Below are 19182 nucleotides of genomic sequence, written 5' to 3' on the forward strand. Positions count from 1 at the left end.
AAAAAGCACCATTTGGGTCTCATCAGATCAAAGCTCTTTCTCTCACTTGACTATGGAGTCTCCCACATACCTACTGATGATCTCATCACAGCTGCTGGAGCTAATAACTCCCTGGTCTTGGTGGCCTCTCTCACTAGTCTTCTTCTTGCATGGTCACTCAGTTTGTGAGGACGGCCCAATCTTGGCGGATTTGCGCATATGCCACTTTTCTGCTATTTCTTGATAATGGCTTTAACTGATCTCCAGAGGATGTTCAATGCCTTGGAACTTTTTTGTACCATTCCATGACTTATACTTTTCAATAACCTTTTCTCTGAGTTGCTTTGAGTGTTCTTTTGTCTTCATGGTGTAATGAGAGCCATGAATACTGATTTACTAGTGACTGGACCATCAGACACAGGTGTCTTTATATTGCAATCACTTGAGACAAAAAAAAATCTACAGTGCTTAAGAAATGTATCAGACTAACACCCAAAGTAAGGTTTATGCCACAGCTGCCCTAAATTAACAGCACTGGTAATTAGCAAAATCGTTTTTTATGTTTCTGCAATGGTTAATACACCAATATGTAGAAGCCCATAAACCAAAATGATATTTTTAATGCTAAAATATAATTATTTTTGTTACCCATGAATTTTCTGATTTACAAAAAAAAAAAGAAAAACTAGTAAAGCACAAATTATAGTTATGTACTTGCATTCCTGAACAGAAAAATTAGTTTTAGTGGTTGAATGTTATGCTTGATTCATTTCTGACTTCCCAGAGAAGCCCAGCGAGCCAGCTCAAATTTGGGTATAAAAGGGTGAATTCAGTTTGAAATCCCTCATTCCTGTTCAAAATGGTAAAACGTGGAGAGCTCACTGGAAATGAAAGAGGCCGCATTAAAGCACTTCATGATGCTGGATGGTCTCTGAGACAAATAGGGAAAGACATGAAGTGTTCTCACAGTGTGGTCAAGTATGCTTTGGAGTCAATTGCCGAGACTGGTGCTAAGAAAATGTGCCAAGGAAGAGGCGGGAAACTAAAGTTAACAGAAGCAGATGTCAGACACCTCAAGATTTTAAGTACTAGAGACAGACGGAAGACCACTGCTGATCTTCAGGCAGAGATGAATGCTTCTAGATCAGAGTCTGAGAAAGTCTCCAGAATGACCATAAGCAGTTGACTGACTAAACAAGGCTTAAAAGGAAGAATAGCTGCTAAGAAGCCATTACTGAGGCCTGCAAACATCCAGAAATGCTTCAGATTTGCCAGGGAGCACAAACACTGGACTGTTGATGACTGGAAGAAGGTACTCTGGATGGACGAGTCCAAGTTTGAACTCTTCGGTCAGCATGGTCGTGTTTATGTCCACAGAAAAGCTGGAGAACGTTTTGATGCCAGATTCATTGCATCCACAGTGAAACACGGTGGAGATTCCATTATGGTATGGGGTTCCATTTGTGGACACGGTGTGGGCAAGTTAGTGAAAATGCAAGGTATCATGAACAAGAACGTCTACCACAACATCTTAGTGCATCATGAAATGCCTTCTGGACTGAATCTGATTGGTCGTGGGTTCATATACCAACAAGACAATGACCCCAAGCATACTTCAAAGCTGTGCAGAGACTATTTGACCAAGAAAAAGGAATCTGGAGTACTGGAACTGATGGACTGGCGAAGTCAAAGTCCGGCTTTGAATCCTATTGAACAGATTTGGGATTTAGTAGATTCAAAGATTGATGGCACCAAAGTGTCATCTAAAGCAAGTCTGTGGGAACAGCTAGAAACTATTTGGAACTTGATAACAAAAGAGACTGTGGAAAAGTACATAAAAACAATGCCAGCATGAATGAAAATATGAAATTTTTTGGTTATTATGTGTGAAAAAGGACTATTTAGTTGTTTAAGTTTGTTATTTGCTAAATAAATAACAATAACATTTTTAGTTTTAAACAAGTTTTTGAAAGATTTCTAAAATATATGTTTTCTCGTTTTTATGACAGGTGGTCTAATAAATTTGTTAAGCACTGTATATTGATCATGACTGCTTTCTAAAATCAATATTAGGGTAACATATTCAAAAGGTTATGTGTATTTTATAAGCACTGTAGCTATAGTGGCAGAACTGAATAACATTTTCTTTATTGAAAGAAGAGCAAAGATCCACATCGAAAGCTTTTCTTGGTGGAAAGGATGTTTTTGCTCTTCTGACCACTTTTGGTAAGAGTTTAGTTTGCCAACTTGCTCCACTGATAGTACATAACAACAGCGGCTGCCTGTCAAACTTGCTATATAATTAGTTAATTCACCAGGTTGGCACTCGCCTGCTGTGTCATGCTTTTTTACTCAGACTGGCTTGCAATCAAAATGACAGAACATTTAACCAATCATCCACCTTAATTTTTTTAAGGTTCCTTCCAGACACAGCTTATGGATTGTGGTCCACATAGATGTGAAACATACGTCGTCCAAGGATATGAAACAGTTTATTTGGTGTGCAAGGTTATGTTCCATCTGCTCTGTAAAAGTTTTGTCTTAAGTTGGGTATAAAGGACTGACTGAACTGTTGAAACTGGTCCGTTGGTAATTAAAGTTGCATCATTATTTGGTTGCAACACCTACATGCAAGGACCATCTTACTTTGCGGATCATGATGTAGAAGTTTTGTTGTAGATATGACACTTTGACTTCATGTAACACAAACTAAGAAGCATTTTTGCTAAGCAGTGTTTGTTACATGTTGCATCTCATACCATGTTATCTTTGAAAAGGCTACAGCTTTTAGTAACATGAATTTATACCATAATACATGAATAAGACAAAACATAATAGTTTTGTGATAACTAAACTTACACCCTTCTTCCACTATGAGAGTGAAAAATCTGACGTTACAGGGTGAAATCATCAACTACAACAGAAGGTAATTAAATGGTACTCCTTTGTTAGTGGGATGAAAATGGAAGTGGGAGTACAAAAGAAAGTCATCATACATTTCTGAAGGATGTAATCTATCACAGAGAAAGTAAATAGCTGGTAAAACCCTCTGTTCCTCATCATCCCTCAGTGTTATCCAACCTTTTAAAATGATACACCATGACAACCGGTATATGAATATAACATCCATTAGAGCTTGTTTTATCTTATGCAGATGCTGGGCCATTATTAGCTGGTGCTACACCTTACATGTTAGTTAGGCATACATTTGATCCTATATCAGACATTACATTTAAATTAGGATTAATTTGGTTTTATATGTGGTTGGTGAAATGAACAAAGTTGAGAGTACCATTTAGGGAAAAAGCAATACCATTTTCTTTTTTACTAAATTGTTGCAATGGTATTAAAATAAATGCAAATTGTAATATAATATCCCTATTAGGGCTGAACCATCCATCTCATATAGAGTGAGATTATGGTGTGTGCACGCGTAGTTGTCAAATCGCATGACGTGATATTGGTCACGTGACTTGAACCATGCCATACTGCTACTTCTGTGTTGTTTGATGGAAACCAAAATAATGGATTTTCTTGTTTTCTCTGACTAATCTTCAATAAAAGTCTGTCAGCTTTCACTTTGAGTAGTGAAAGAGCTGACCACTATGCACACAAAGTCTGTGTCTCCTAACCTTGCAAAGCAGATGGATTCGCCTGTTTCCGTGTTTTTCACTGGTGAATCCATCTTGCAAAGCTTCCATCTGAACAGTTTGGGCCCGGTTAGAAAGTGACAGGACCAATTAGCGTTGAGGGGCAGTACTTTTGGGAGCAGCAGAGTCGTGATGTAAGCAAGCAGCGACAAGAGGTCAGTGCAATTATGGCGGAAAACATTAGTGTGGATGCTGCTAAAGCGTCTGTTTTATCAGAACATGACAAAATTTCTTTGTTAAAAGAAGGACAAAGAACAGCAGTGAGTTGTTTTCTTTTCAAAAAACAACAAAGTCGTGTACTGATGTGTCTGCAGTCACCATGGTTCGTGTTATGCAGTTCTCTATGGAGTTATTCTTTGATAGTGGCACACACACACCTCGGTAGCGGCTACAACGTCACGTTTTGTTGCCCTGATTGTCCTGTAAAGATATGACAGACAGAACTTTCGCCTAATACCCTCCAAGGTTTTTTTTCAAAGGCCCTGCCCTTTACCAATCGCTGTCTATTGGAGGTTTCCCTATTGGCATGTCAGGTTATGTGTCCCCTGTATGCTAAAACTTCAAGACTACAGACAGCAGTGCTGCTGTCACAGATACACCAGCATGACTCTTGAGACAGACGCTAAGTTACTTGAAGCAGATTTTAAGTGAGAGGTTTAGATTTGAAATCCAAAAATGACTTCATGACCAAAATAGGAAAAAATATTATTAAATAATTGAGTATTTACATGACAAGTTGTTTTTTTTTTTTGTTTTTTTTTTATGGAAACACAATATATTGATAGATTTACAAGTAATCCCAATGACTCTTTTTTCCCAATAATGGGAACATTCAATACTCAGTGGTTGTTGCTTCTAGACTTGCATTTAAGTATACTGGACTATTTACCTAGGTGGAGGTCTATGCTCTTTGAGGCCCCTTTAGTTTCTGTTTTTAACCCTTAATTCTCATACTCTTTCTCTCTTCCCACAGGGGGATAACTCCTACGTCAAGGATCGCTGGTGTATGTTTGATGGATTCATGGTCTTTTTCATCTGGGTGTCCCTGGTGCTGCAGGTATATCCCAATATTTACTGTTTTCCTGCAATCATACTGCCTTCTCCCCCTTTGAAGGATGGTGTACGGCTCCACATAACAAGAAAAAAGCACTGTAATTAACTGCCTTGACAATCAGTCTCTCTTTGTTTTAGGTGTTTGAAATAGCAGGGCTTGTGGATCAGATGTCTCCATGGGGGATGTTAAGAATCCCTCGAGCGCTCATTATGATCCGGGCCTTCAGGATCTACTTCCGCTTTGAGCTTCCTCGCTCACGCATCACCAACATCCTGAAGTACAAAACTATCATTAGCCTCTCTTTTCAGTTCTGTCTCCACAATGAATCATTAGTTGTACATGCAAAAAACATCAGACTAAGACAGGCCTTTATTTTCTTTGTGCACAGGCGATCAGGGGAACAGATTTGGAGCGTCTCCATCTTCCTGCTGTTTTTTCTCCTGCTCTACGGAATTCTGGGTGTTCAGATGTTTGGAACGTTTAACCATCACTGTGTTACTAACGATACACAGAAGGGGTAAGAACCAAGGATTGAAAAGAGTAACTTTTTTGTTGTTGCTAGGGATTGATATATTTAATATCCTCTTTCAAGTAAGCAATATTAATCTAAGAGTCATCTTTTAGCTCTTTAAAGGACACATTTAAGTACATTTATAGAGGCTTTAACACATTTAATCAGCCCATTTCATGCAATCATTGCTAATAGAAGTACTTTGAGGAGGCTGTAAGATATAACGTTTTACCACTCTTTTTATAGAGTATGAACCATGGCCAAAACTTGAGTGAAAAACACCAATGGTACTTGGAAAAGGTGCATATATACAGGGCCTTAAATGAATCCAACCACTTATTAAACTTGTGCAATACTTGCTATAAAAGCTAATTTTACAAAATGCTAACTGAAATATTCTCACTGTTAATAAACTGTCAGTATTGTTTGGCAGGCACTAAGTTGTATTTGCTTAATGTGAAGTTGAAAAAAAATTCCATCTTGAAGCAAATGATATAAATAAATCCAAGCGCTACATGATATCAGAAACAGCATACTTTTTATAGCAACTGTTCTTCAGATTACAGCCAAAAAATTGTCTTCTAAAGTGACTTAACAGTCATAGAGCTCTGGCAAATTGTACCCCTTGAAAATAAGAGAGAGAGACTCTATGGCTACATATTGTTAAAAACAGCCTAATGATAAATATTTAATGTCAAACGTACATAAATCTGGTGCTTAAAGCATTAAAAAGAACTTTTATTTTTTTTGACCAGCTGTTAGGAGGAATTTAATCTGTGTTCTCCCTCCTGAGAACAGTTTCCTTCCTCTGCACAATGCCATTGCTGTCTATCTTGCGTAAAAACCTTGTGATCTAGTGTTAAAAGGTGAGTATAGATAGGTGACTAGTGTATAAATGATAAAGATTGTCACCCTAGTGCTTGTCTGCCCATGTTACTTAACACCCATAGCATACAAAGCATAATAAATGTGGTCAGGCATTCAAAGTTTTGTGTTCGATAGAGTGACTTGCCAGTATCATTCATTTGGAAAAAAATTGAAATGAGGTCAAATTTACAACTCATATTGTGATGTGCTGCTTCTATAAACTACTGCAGTCAGATGAGTCTGACAGATCCCAGCTAGGGCTCAGAAATTAATCTAAAAGTAGATTTAATCGCAAAATGGCCTGCTGCAATTTTCAAATCACAGAAGGTGCAATATTTCTTTAACCCAAAATTTGTGTCAAAATAGCATTTTAAAACTATTTTTGAAGCAGAGATGTTATGCTTTAAAGATCAAGCAATCCTACACAGGCATTTTTTTGGAATAGTCTCCAAAAACCCTACTTTTTGTACGTTTTTCTTAATAACCTTGAGAACGACATAAAAACTATAACTCAGTTCCTATTCAATTTGCAATATGAGTCAAAATCATCACAATTAGATATTTTTCAACATTTCCAGTTCTAGTTTTATCTAATATTGTGTTATGGGTTATGATTTGGAATGATGTATTGCTTGTGTTTTTTGGTAGAAAACACATTATAAGGATCTTAAGAAATAATTGCATATCAAATTGCAATTGCAATACTAGGGAAAAAAATCGCAATTAGATTATTTTCCCAAATTGTTCAGCCCTAATCCCAACATCTCATCACTTATGCTCAGTTTGGTGTGATCAATACAGCAACCTCACACGTTCCATTATCTTTTATTTCGGACCAACAGCTTCTTCTGTTTGTCCAACAGTCAAGATCTACTTTGGTCAGATCTAATTGTTTTAATTGTAGAATGGTTTGTGGTTTAAATCCCAGTTGGACAGGGCCTTTCTTAGTGGAGTCTGCATGTTCTCCCAGTGCTTGCGTTAATTCTCTTGGGCTTCTTCCCCCAGTCCAAGACATGCCTGTTAGGTTGATGAGTGACTCTAAACTGTCAGTGGTTGTGACTTTGAGCAAGGTTGGTTGTTTGTCTCTATATGTCAGCCCTATAATTGACTGGCAACCAGTCCAGGGTATAACCCGCCTCTTGCAACAATGACAGCTGGGCTTGGCTTCGGCTCTCAGAGCCAGGAATGGGATAAGTGGTGTGGATGGATGGATGGTGAGCTTAGGAACAGAACTTTGGAACAAAGGCAGGAAACCAATGCTTACTCATTGTTTTCTTTAGCATTTTGCTGAGACACTAGTGTAATTAATGTTAATTACTCAAAAACATTGTACATTTGTTTAAAGTTTACAAAAGGGCAAAAACAAAGTCGAAACAAACAATTGAACATAGCAACATTATGCAGGTTACTTAATTGATAACATATAACAGCATATGTCACGTTTGGTTCAGTACAGTTTGGCAAGGTTTTGTGCAGGGATAGCTGATTTTGCTTGCGGTTCCACAGCCAATAGTTTGTTTGCAATCACGTGAAACCAAATGCTCTATTGGGTCAGGTTATGGGGGACAGCCAGTCAAAAATGAATGGGAACAGAGAAAAGTTAGTGCTTTCAAGCTCTAGGTGGACCTCTATGCTGCAGTTATCTTCAGAAAATTTTTACATACATACAGACTTACACTTTACGAAAAAGTGTTTTTTTTCCACAGCTTAACCAATTTACCTGGTGTGGAGGCAGTCAATATTGCAAATTACTCAACCCTGCAAACATTCTAGTGTCTAGCAATGTCTAGCCATATGAAGGGAGATGAGACTCCTTAGGTGTATTGTGCTAAGCTAAGAAGCTATCTTAGCCCCTTTGACACTTGAAAATGTCCTCATTATGTCGCAAACACACTTTTAATTGAAGGGGTGATGGACTATCAACCAAATAAACCTTGATGGTGGAGTGATCAATTAAAAATCTGCTGTTTACAAACAAGCTTGCTCTACAAAACAGCTCAAAATTTGAGCCACAGTAGCGAGCTCTCGTCTGAGTGCCATTTTTATTTTCTTAATTTTATCATTATTTTATTCACATTTAAAACATTAAACTGTTTAAAAGTGAAGAGCCTTTTGGGAGACAAATAAACAGCTCTACTGAGCTCAGACAATCTGGATCTTTTAAAAGATGGATTTCTTGTCACAGCAGGTGAGATTGGACAGACATGAGCAGAGGAAACACAGATAAGAGCAAAGATTATTGTACTAAATCATGACAAAACTATGCCGAATCAAACCTGACTGCTTTGCAACAGTCCATACATGAACGCTGTGTGACACCGCTTGTCCAGACTGTAGACAGGCTGGTGTTACAAAAGTAGCTTAAGAATTAGGAGTGTTTTATTTTCGTACTTTTAATGCTTGGCATAGTTGTAAAGAGCCCCAACTGGTGTTCTCCGTTCCTGTGTCATGTCATCTGCAAAGAACCTTTATCTGCCCAGCCTCACGTATAGTGATGAGAATCCTAGGTCTTTGCAGATCTGGAGCAATTGGCTCAGCGCAGTTAAAAGAGTTGATCTTTCAGCATCCAAATAGTCCTTCTTTTACCATTTTTTATGTCTAATAACAAAAACAAGATGAGCAAAAAAAGAAAACTGGCTGTTACACTAGAGCTGGTTCTGTTAAAAACAAGACATCATACTGAATGTTACCTCATCTTAAATTTAGTCATTTCAATCTAACAAGTATCGTACAAGGTTTATTTAATAAAAAATTATACAGCCCTTTCCTTTAAAATCGTTTTTATGACTACATGAAGTTGAATAGCTGGTCAACTCAACCCAAAACATGTTGCATAAGTCCATTGTTACACCTGGTGCATGGGAATTGAAGATTCTTTCGACCGATCAACAGACTGCAGTTAGTCTAGATCCACTATTTAAGGTTGGATAGGGACACTTGTTAACCTGACAGAAGGATGCCAAAAAAGTAGGACAGTAAGCACCAGTTATTTTGGTATCTTTCCGAACTTTTGAGAGTAGAAAGCCAAACAATTGCATACTGCTCTGAACTGAACTGAACCAGACTGCTTGGTGGAAATGCAGGTAATAAACACACAGCACAGTTACACAGTAAAGTTTGTTTAACTGTGCAGTTATTGATGATCTTATTCATACGCATGTCTGATTTTGAACGTTGTATAAGGAATCTCAAGAATAAAAAAAATAGTATCTTTATTATGACTTCATATGAAAATACCCTGGTGGCTGTTCTTAGGAGTTGCTGGTAATCTACAGATGTGAAAGTCTTACTACATTTCCACCTTAATGAGAATATGATTCAGTTCATTTGTTAAGGTTTTACATGAAATCTTTAAGTGAAGCAGGATGATGATTTGATAGAGAGAGGCCCCTTTGTTAAGCCCACAGATAAGACTATAATAGTTAAAGCCCCAGGCTCCAGGAAGAGCTAACATTCATTATAATAATTAAAGTTTTTTTCATCTCCAGCTTTTATATTGAGCTCACTCCTGCTCATCAGTCACCTATCTATCTCTTCTTGCTGATTATGCTGCTAAGCACCCTGGAGACAGAGCATACATTGACCATTATTAGAGAGAACGATACTGTAGCACATGGCATTCTCACATTTATAGCACTGGTGATGTTACATCACCCCTAAAGTGGCATGGCAGCTGCTCATCTCATTTGTTTGCTGCTGTGCTCCTTTTCCCTAAATCCCTCATATATATATATTCTTCTAATGGGATGTTTTAGAAATATGTCACACAAGGACTGATGCGTCTAATCTCTATGGGCCATATGCCCTTGGCACAAAGTCAAAGCTTCCTGGCTTGTCACACACGAGGGATTTGATGGGAATTAGGGAAAAATAGCAGGGGTGACATTTTGTGATATGGATATTAGACCAAAATGGTTTTGGATTTTTTAACGGGGCAGGGTCTCCTCCCTGTTATGATGGGATTTCTGCTGTTGACCTCAGCGTTATTTAAGTCCTTAACATGAATGTCATGTATGTATTAGTGCAGGATAAGATAGATTTATGGAACTGGAGGATAATATGTATGGTTTTGTAGATTTATTTCAAGCAGCAGTAATCTTATATACATTTGAGTCTGAACAAAAGACCTTTATGAAATGATCACTAAATATTCAAAATATTATGAAGAAGTATTGAATTCAGCTGTTATTAATAAAGATACACCATTTACAAGTCATTATATAGGCAGTATTTTACTTCAAACTAATTATTCAAAGAAAATGCAGCAATAAACAGTATATTTTCAAATTAAGATGGGGAATTTTGGAAAATTGAGTCATTATAATTATCAATTATGCTGAACCCTCATATTCTGACAGGACGTCACATTTTCAATTCTGCTTTACAAATTATTCCACTGTGATAGAGATACAGATTCAATTTAGAGGAAAAAAACACTTTTTCTTATCATAAATAGCCTTTGTTTTTCATTTTACTTCACAGAATAATTAGTATCTTGTTATTACTGGACATTTGGTCTCTCATTTGAGGTTTCATTTATCACTTCTTTGTCATCCACAGACATGATTTCTTTGTCGAGACGCATTGGTGTTATAAAACCCAGCATAATTAGCTTTATCGGGATTCATCACTCTGCCTCTGATTGCCCTTTGTGATGGTGCAATAAATTATCCCTTCTGATCCTGTACCCCTTAATAAACAATTTGGATGAATGTCTGGGCAGCCAATTTATAGGCATTAATTTTCATTAGAGGCATGAGCAGCTCCTGGAAAAACACCTGTGGCTGAAAGACAGGGAGGAGGGGGGAGGGGCAGTCTGTGTGTGTGTGTATATAATCTGCATCTAATATGTATGCACACTGACAATTTTCACCTGTCATTTCTCACATGTATAAGGCTGTGGCAATAGTAGAGTTTTTCAGATATTATGATATACAGTATAGTGCCTATAAACAGTATTAACACTTGGGTGAATTACCCTTTTATTGATTTTATAAATCAACCATGGTCAATATTATTTGGCTCTCTTGGACACTCTCTCTCATAAAGCTTTGACTGGTAAAGAACCCAGGCAACAGCTGTTGTATACAGAGTCTTTCCCATCTCAGCTGCTGAAGCTTGTAACTCCTTCAGAGTAGTCATAGGGTCTTGGTGGTGCCTCTTACTAGTCTCCTTCTTGCTTGGCCACTCAGATTGAGGCATAATCCAACCAGATTTACATGTGACACATTTTTTGTGTCCATCCCTTGACTTTACAACAGCATTTTCTATGAGTTGCTTAGTGTGTTCTTTTATCTTCATATGTAACCTTCCAGACACAGGTGACTTTATACTAAAATCACTTGAGACACATTCACATACCAGCTGGTGAATACTTTTTATCTGCACTGTATTAGATGCCAGGTATAATGCTCAGCAAAAGGTTGTTTATTGTAAGAACCGCAAACAAAAACTTGCTTATTGACCACAGAAAAATGTATTTGAAAAGTTTTAACTACATTGGGCGTTATGATTGTACTCATTTATTTTAAATCAGTGTTTATATTTCACATTGTTAATTTTTCCGCAATTTGGTTAGCTTATTCCTACATCATTTGTCATGGAAATGTTATCTATCTGCTGGCTGTAAATAAAAGTGGCAGTATGACATTTTTAATTTGGTCTTTGTTGATTATACTGGAAAAGATTTTGAAAATGTGCATCATGTTTTGCCATCTTACTTAAAAGTTTGAGGCATTATTTTTAGTACATACTACCCAGCCCTAATACTTATGTCTTCCAGCTTTAACTCTAAGTAAAGTCCTGAAATCTGCCTGTCTGTTTTTTTTTCTGGAAATGCACCAATACATCATTTTAACATCAATATTTGCCCTTGGAGATGGAAATTGGCCCAGTGGGAAATAATGTGGCATGACTAATGATGTCAGTAGCTGATGTCTATCTGTCTTGTTGCATAAATGTAATGCTGACATCTAGTACACCTAACTACTGATTCAGATAAGTTCTTTTTTATAGGGAGGAGAAAGTTACTTTTTAGACATACTCTGATGTGTTCTCATGTTTAAAAAAGTCATTTAGGAGTCTTAACAACAGAAGATGTAATGAGAAAAAACCCTGTTATTGGCTAAATGTTGATGTCAGCTCTAATTTTCACAACCACTGCATTCTTATTTTTTCTCTTCCATAGATATTTATTCCATGAACAACTCATCACAAAATTATAACGTTAGATGTGTTGTTCTTTCCTTTTGCAGTAATGTGTCATGGAACAGCCTTGCCATCCCAGACACCCACTGTTCCCCTGATGGTGAGGGCTACCAATGTCCTCTGGGCTTCAAATGCATGGACCTGGAAGAACTGGGCCTCAGTCGACAGGAGCTCGGTTATAGTGGCTTCAATGAACTTGGTACATACATGCTGTTCACAGACAAACATAATGCTTTAGAGTCCATTACTATCTAGCTGTTTTCACTCATGCACTGCTTAAAAGTTTTATAAAATTTATAAAGTTCATGTTTTTCCCCTGTGAATTAATTAAAGAAGTAAACATTCAATATATTTTAGATACATCTCAAACAAAGTGAAATATTCCAGACCTTTTTTGTTTAAATGTTGATGATTACGGCTAACAGCTCACAAAAATAAAAAATCTACTATTTGAAAATATTAGAGTATCACCAAACAACAGTCCAAAAAAGGATTTATGATATAAAAATGTTGACTTCTGGTAAAGTATGCACATTTATGCAATTGTTTGGAGCCCATCTTTCACAAATAACTGCATATATGTGATGTGATGTGGAGCCAGTCACTGCTGGGGTGTTATGAAGCCCAGGTTGCTTTGATTGCAGCCTTCAGCTCATCTGTATGGTTGTGTCTGGTGTCTCTCATCTTCCTCTTAGCAGTACCTCAGAGAATCTCTCGCCTGGCCTTTCAGCAAAGACCTTCTGTGGCTTACCCTTTTGTGATGGGTGTCAATGATTGTCTTCTGGGCATTTGTCAAGTCAGCAGTCTTCCCCATGATTGTGGTTGTGTTTACTGAACCAGAGTAAGAAAATCGAGGCTCAGGAAACCTTTGCAAATTGGACCTTTTCCACAATATTCTAATATTTAGAGATGGTGGATTTTTAATTTTTGTTAGTTGTAAGCCATCAATATTAAAACAAAACAAGACTTAAAATGTTTTACTTTGTATGAGAAGAATCTAGAAAGTATGGAAATATGACTTTCTGAAGTAAATCACAGGAAAAATGAACTTTTCATGATATTATAATTTTTTGAGATGCATCTGTGTAGTATAACATTAAGTAATGTTTTAAAGACTAACCTCTGTAACAAAGGGACAGCTTTAAGCTGGCATGTAATAGCTTTTAGCATTGTATCCTGTACTCTTATCAGCTAAATGGTGCTCAAATCCAGTGTCAGTGCTCGGTGCTGTGCCACCTAATCTGTAGATATCCATGAAGGAGAGGGAGGCATTCACAACAAACAGGACAATGAAAGACGTTATAGCATGGAAATCTCAAAATTCATTGCAAGAGGCAGCCAAAATATATTGGTCTAGGACAACAGTGAAGCTACAATGCAGTAAGATTTAATGACTGCAACTGATCACACCCTTATGAATGTCTCTCCCCTCATAAAGAGTGTATTGAGGATTTAAATGAATTATTTGTATTCTCGTCAAAGCAGAGGGAATAAGCTTTTCATGCAAATACAGTAATTTATACCAGAATCCCATGAGCAGATACAATACTGTAAATAATAAGCTTACAGCAGTGATATAATGTGCTTAATATTTCTGCCTGTAACTGATCTCCCAGCTGTCTGTCACTCCTCGTAACACCTGCTCTAATTGCTCTATCTGAAAGTGCCCTAATAATCTGATGTGTTTCAAATCACACAGCTCACTCTCTGTTTTTAAACATTAAAATAATATGTTGTGATGTGTCCTTCCTGATTAAATCATCTTTGGCCCAGTGTTTTAAGTGCAGACAGTTAATTTGCAGAGAGCAGCCAAGAGTTTCATTTTGTAGTTTGGCCACTGTGCTGTATTTTTGTTAATTAACTACATCTGACCAAATTTGTCAGTGACAATGACAAAGACACGCATTAAAGATAATTTCACCAGATTAATGAGGCTGCTGAACTGTTCGAGCTCTTAGTCTTGTCAGTGCCAAGAAGAATGGAAATGTGAGGATATTGGGTGCTGTATTTTTCTTCCTGTACACCGCCACAGTGTGCTTTTACTGTAGATAAAAGAGACTCATACTGACACTTGTTTGAATAACAGTTTATTCTTTCATACCCCCTCTACATTTCTCCTGCATCTGTCTTTGTTTAGGTACGAGTATCTTCACCGTGTACGAGGCTGCATCTCAGGAAGGCTGGGTGTTCCTCATGTACCGAGCCATTGACAGTTTCCCTCGCTGGCGCTCCTACTTCTACTTTATAACTCTCATTTTCTTCTTGGCATGGCTTGTCAAGGTTAGAGCCCGTTTTTCTTTACTGCACTTTTCAAAATGCTTTCAACTCCCCAGGCATGGCTTCAGGCTGTAGCTGAACACATAAAAGGTTCTGGCTAATTGACATAACCTAATCTTTCACCTACAGACATAACCATTTCCTCTTGTTAGTTGAATGTTCTCCAGCTAATGAGAAAATGAATGTCATGTCATAGATACTGAGGCGAGTCAAGAGGCAGACCTGCACTTGGTCATTTATTTTTAATTGTCTCAATACTGTCTTTCCCTCTCTCTTTCTCTGTTTTACCCTCTCATTATCTTTTACAGAATGTGTTCATTGCAGTCATCATTGAGACATTTGCTGAGATAAGGGTGCAATTTCAGCAGATGTGGGGGTCAAGGAGCAGCACCACCTCTACTGCTACAACACAGGTACCACTATCACACTCAAAGACACACAAAGTAGCTCCACTCAGCCAGCTTTCTGTTGCTTCTAAATCTCACCTGGTTCTGAATTTGTTCTATTCCTGGTTTCTTTGAGGCTGCTGGTGGTACAGAGTGCTCAAAATCTGTTAGATCATCAAGGTTCAGCACATAAATGTTGCATGAACTCAGAAAAATCAAAGGAATGAACACAAACACAGTTTGACAGGGATGGCTTTCTTAAGCTCTGCAGGAGTGCGTGGTCATCAATAAAAAGCTTCACTTGCATCAAAATTGGCTGCCTAAGAGTCCAGAGACCATCAGATGTCTGTTTTTTAATAAAGTGTGAATCTTGGTCTTGAAATCTGCTTGATAGAGGAGGTATTATCTATTTCAATAAAGCAGATGAAGCAGATTTGTTTTGATTAACTATAAGGGAGACTTTGGTTGTAGGGAAAGGCTTGTTCAGTGCCATTTAAAAAGCATTCTCTGTTGAAATGGTGCTAACGTCTAAGCATACCTGCATTGAAATCCACCTTTTTCAAAAATAATCGATTCCCTTTTTGTGTTTGGTTGGCTGGGGGACATGGTTGAATCCTGAAGGGACAAATATTGATGATAGTGAAGATTGTCAGTCCTATTTTGTGCCCAATGTTCCCACCCCAATAAAAGTACGTTTGAGCTGTTGAAGGTTCCAGAGATATTCTCCCCAGATAGGCATGTAAAGAGTCATTCCGTCAGCTTGGAAGACTGTCTTGGCCTCATCAATTTCAAATTGTAGTTATCAACATGTTTAGTATTTGCTATCCATTATTATGTTATTGATGTTGATTATGTTGTCTATTGATTGTCAAGTGAATAAAGTGAAATCCAACCAGGAAGTCAACTGACTGAAAAAGAGCATAAAAACAGCAGCAAATAATTTTGTTACTCACCTCCAGTTTGCACTTTCTCAGTTCACTACATGTCCCTGTCATATCCCATAGTTTTTTGGTCATTTTTGGTAAAAAAAAAAAATCCTGCCAGGTAATGTTCACATTTGTGTATCTTAAGTTAGTTATGGTTGTGCATCATCATATGTCTCATTAGTTGATTAGATTATGATTGCCCTTTTCAGGTTTTAACTTGATTCAGTTTCATTTTACATCATGATGGGTTGCATACTGAATTGATCAGATTGTCAGATAAGTATGAACTCCCTTTTGAGTACTTGGAATATTCTTTAGAAATCAATGCGAACATAAGGAAGGGTACAGTCTTTATTATAATATAAATGATTAATGCTGGTCTGTTATGATAAGCCACAACAGAGAGTACAGTCTAGACCTGCCCTCTTTGTAAACTGTTTTGAGATAACTTCAGTTATGAATTGGCACAACACAAACATAGATAGATTGATTGATTAATAAGTGTCTTTAAATTGTAAGCCATATTTCAGTCAGCCATCTCACATTTTCAATTTGTTATTTGTTATATTGCTAAAAAGTTTTTATGCTCTCATGAGGAGGTTTTTCAGACGTTTTGATATAGAAATATTTTGCAAAAGTGCAATGGAAACTCTTTTTCCGCATTTACAGGTAACGTACTATTACAAGCCCACATGAGGTCGGTGGTGTTAGCTAGTTAGGACTCAACTTTCTTGCCCTTCAGCTCCCAAATGGCAATACGTTGAGCCAAACACATAGAAAATACATAAAAATGTCCAGACTTTCATAGACTTTTACCTAGACATTGGTGCAAGGAGACGTTTTGTCCACTACATACCGCTATGTAAACATCACTTCACTTTTACCTTCACTAAGTTGGGGCTAGGACTTCTCTGATGTCAGGGATTTAAACAGCATCGTGGGTGCTGTTAAAGTGTCTAAAATGACAAAAACTGACATTTTAAATATTTTTGTGCAGCAAGTTTTTGCCATACAAATAGTTGAAAGTGGCAGCTCCACATAGTGGTCAACAGTAGTTGCCACTGTCTTGAGCTCTTTTTGCCTTCCAGGCCTCCTCAAAGTTCAGGTGACTAAAAGCTTTGGATGGAAATCTATCATTATTTGCCTTCATATGTGCAGTCTCTCACATTTTCAATATCTGTGAGGATTTTAAAAACCTTTGCAATGGGCCAGACTTTAATTGTATCAACAGATTTGTGTGAAGTGGCTTGAAATGCCTCGACAGAATGTACATGCTGATGTTGCTATGGCCAGACTTGCATTTAGTAACTTGGGAATGTCTGGTTGCCTTTATCTCCAAGACCTTCAACTCCCACCTCTTAGGGATGTTTCCCTCATCCTCAGGAAATCAGGGATGTACTATCCAACTGTACAAGGCAAAACAAAAGTCATGTGATGTTTGTCTGGGGAGGCAATTTAGACAGACGTTTTTTGGCCTCAAAGGGGCTATGGAAAAAATAAGAAAACAAAAACAGGCAGAGTCTTGCCAAGGCTTGGCCTTAGCTGAGCCATTCAGTCCTCAAATAACCTGAGTGAGAGCTTTGTTCCTATGTTTTCTTGGCCATAAGTGAATTTGTTCCAGGACATTATATTGGTTTGCCATGCTTCTCTCCGTATTTACACTGAAAGACTCACATAGTGATGCCAAGTGGAAGAAAGTGTCAGCATAAGTGACTTAAAGGTTGCATCATTGTATTTTGATTGTTATATGGCTCTTCTTGCTTCATCAGTCCAGTACATCTGGCTGAAAGTGAAACAGCTAAGATACAGTCAGAAAATCCAAGTCTGAGGTATTTTATTCTGCCAAAATTTGTGGGTTGCCCTCCTTTGAGTTGGAGTGACTACACAGCTGAGGCAGTTCTGCTATGGTAGGGTTTTTATTCGCAAGAAAGGTTAAGATAAAGCAACAAACTGACAAGCAGAAATGTCCGTGACCAGTGGTACCAAACTGTTTTAGTAAAGAGTGAGCTGAGCCTCGAGGGGAAGTTCTTGATCTACTAGTCTATGTTGAAATCATTCTCAAAGATGCACCCTGGGCAGTGACCGAAATCTTATCAAAGATGCAAGACGCATAAAAGAGTTGATGTTACAAGAGGTCCAAGGTAAGAAGGCAGGACATTGGAGAGATTTTAGAGAAGATTCGCTTGTTTCTGGTGTTGAAAAGAACACGCCAGGTAGTCTTGGCATCTTTTCAGGATGCTCTCATGATAGCTTCCTTTGGAGATATTCTGGGAATATCTGTACAAAGAGCCTGGGGCAGACCCAGAATGTCCCTCTTGGGATTTACTTCCAAGACTTGGAGTACAGGCCCTGGGAGAAGAACCAAGGTTACCTGGCTTAACCTCATTCAGTCTTACACAGCCTTAAACCAGTTTTCTAAGAGAAGGATATTTAAAATACTTGAAAGTTTTCCTACCTTATTATGAGCCACTGTAAAACATTTACACACTGCTTAAGGTCCAGTTTTTCCAGTAGGCTTGAAAATCAAATTATTAGATTATCACATCAGAGGGTTCACTGTGCTAATATTTGGCCAGGTTTTTTCCAATCATTGCCAGTGAGTTGTTATGAGATCAGGCAATACAAGGACACAGAGAGGTAATATACTGACAGATTTCTAGGTCTATTGGACATTCAGTCGGATAGATTTGATTTGGCTATGAGGAAAAAAACATATTAATTAGAAGGATTTGACAGATTTTGGAGGTTATTACTCAAATGTGTGCAGATTTCTCACTTCCATTCAGTCTAGACAGCACTGATTCATGTTAGTGATTTTCATCTGCTTGACATTTATCCAAGTTTGACTATTTAACTATCTTACAAATGCCCTTTTAGGTATGGAAGGAGTTGCGTCTCTGGTCTCTTTTTTTGCTCTTTTTCTGTGATGGACATTTGATTTAACCTGCAAAGCAGATGGATTCGCTCGTTTCTGTGTTTCTTACTGGCAAATCCATCTCGCAAAGCTCCCATCTGAACCGTTTGGGCCCGGTTAGAAAGTGACAGGGCCAATCAGCATTGAGGGGCAGTACTTTTAGGCATAGCAGAGTCATGACGTAAGCAAACAGCAATAAGAGGCCGGTGCAAGTATGACATTAGCGTGGATGCTGCTAAAGCATAAGTTTTATCAGAACTTGACGAAATTTCTTTGTTAAAAGAGGTACAAAGAACAGCAGTGAGTTGTTTTCAAAAATGACAAAAATCGTGTACTGACATGTCTACAGTTGCCATGGTTTGCATCATGCAACTATCTATGGAGTTTATTCGTCAGTAGTGGGGCACCTTG

General features: G+C 37.8%; 1 protein-coding gene across 2 annotated transcripts in view; it reads left to right on the forward strand.

Moving 5' to 3' along the window:
* nalcn (sodium leak channel, non-selective) overlaps positions 1-19182 on the forward strand; it is a 151046-nt gene that overhangs the window by 16690 nt on the left and 115174 nt on the right. For both annotated transcript variants that reach the window (XM_041807727.1, XM_041807728.1), the window contains exons 6-11: positions 4603-4686; positions 4821-4960; positions 5072-5200; positions 12316-12467; positions 14406-14548; positions 14854-14958. In XM_041807727.1, coding sequence (XP_041663661.1) covers positions 4603-4686; positions 4821-4960; positions 5072-5200; positions 12316-12467; positions 14406-14548; positions 14854-14958 — 753 coding nt within the window. The remainder of the gene's footprint in view (positions 1-4602; positions 4687-4820; positions 4961-5071; positions 5201-12315; positions 12468-14405; positions 14549-14853; positions 14959-19182) is intronic.

The sequence above is a fragment of the Cheilinus undulatus genome, linkage group 15 (genome assembly GCF_018320785.1).
Source record: "Cheilinus undulatus linkage group 15, ASM1832078v1, whole genome shotgun sequence".
NCBI classification, from domain to species: Eukaryota; Metazoa; Chordata; class Actinopteri; order Labriformes; family Labridae; genus Cheilinus; species Cheilinus undulatus.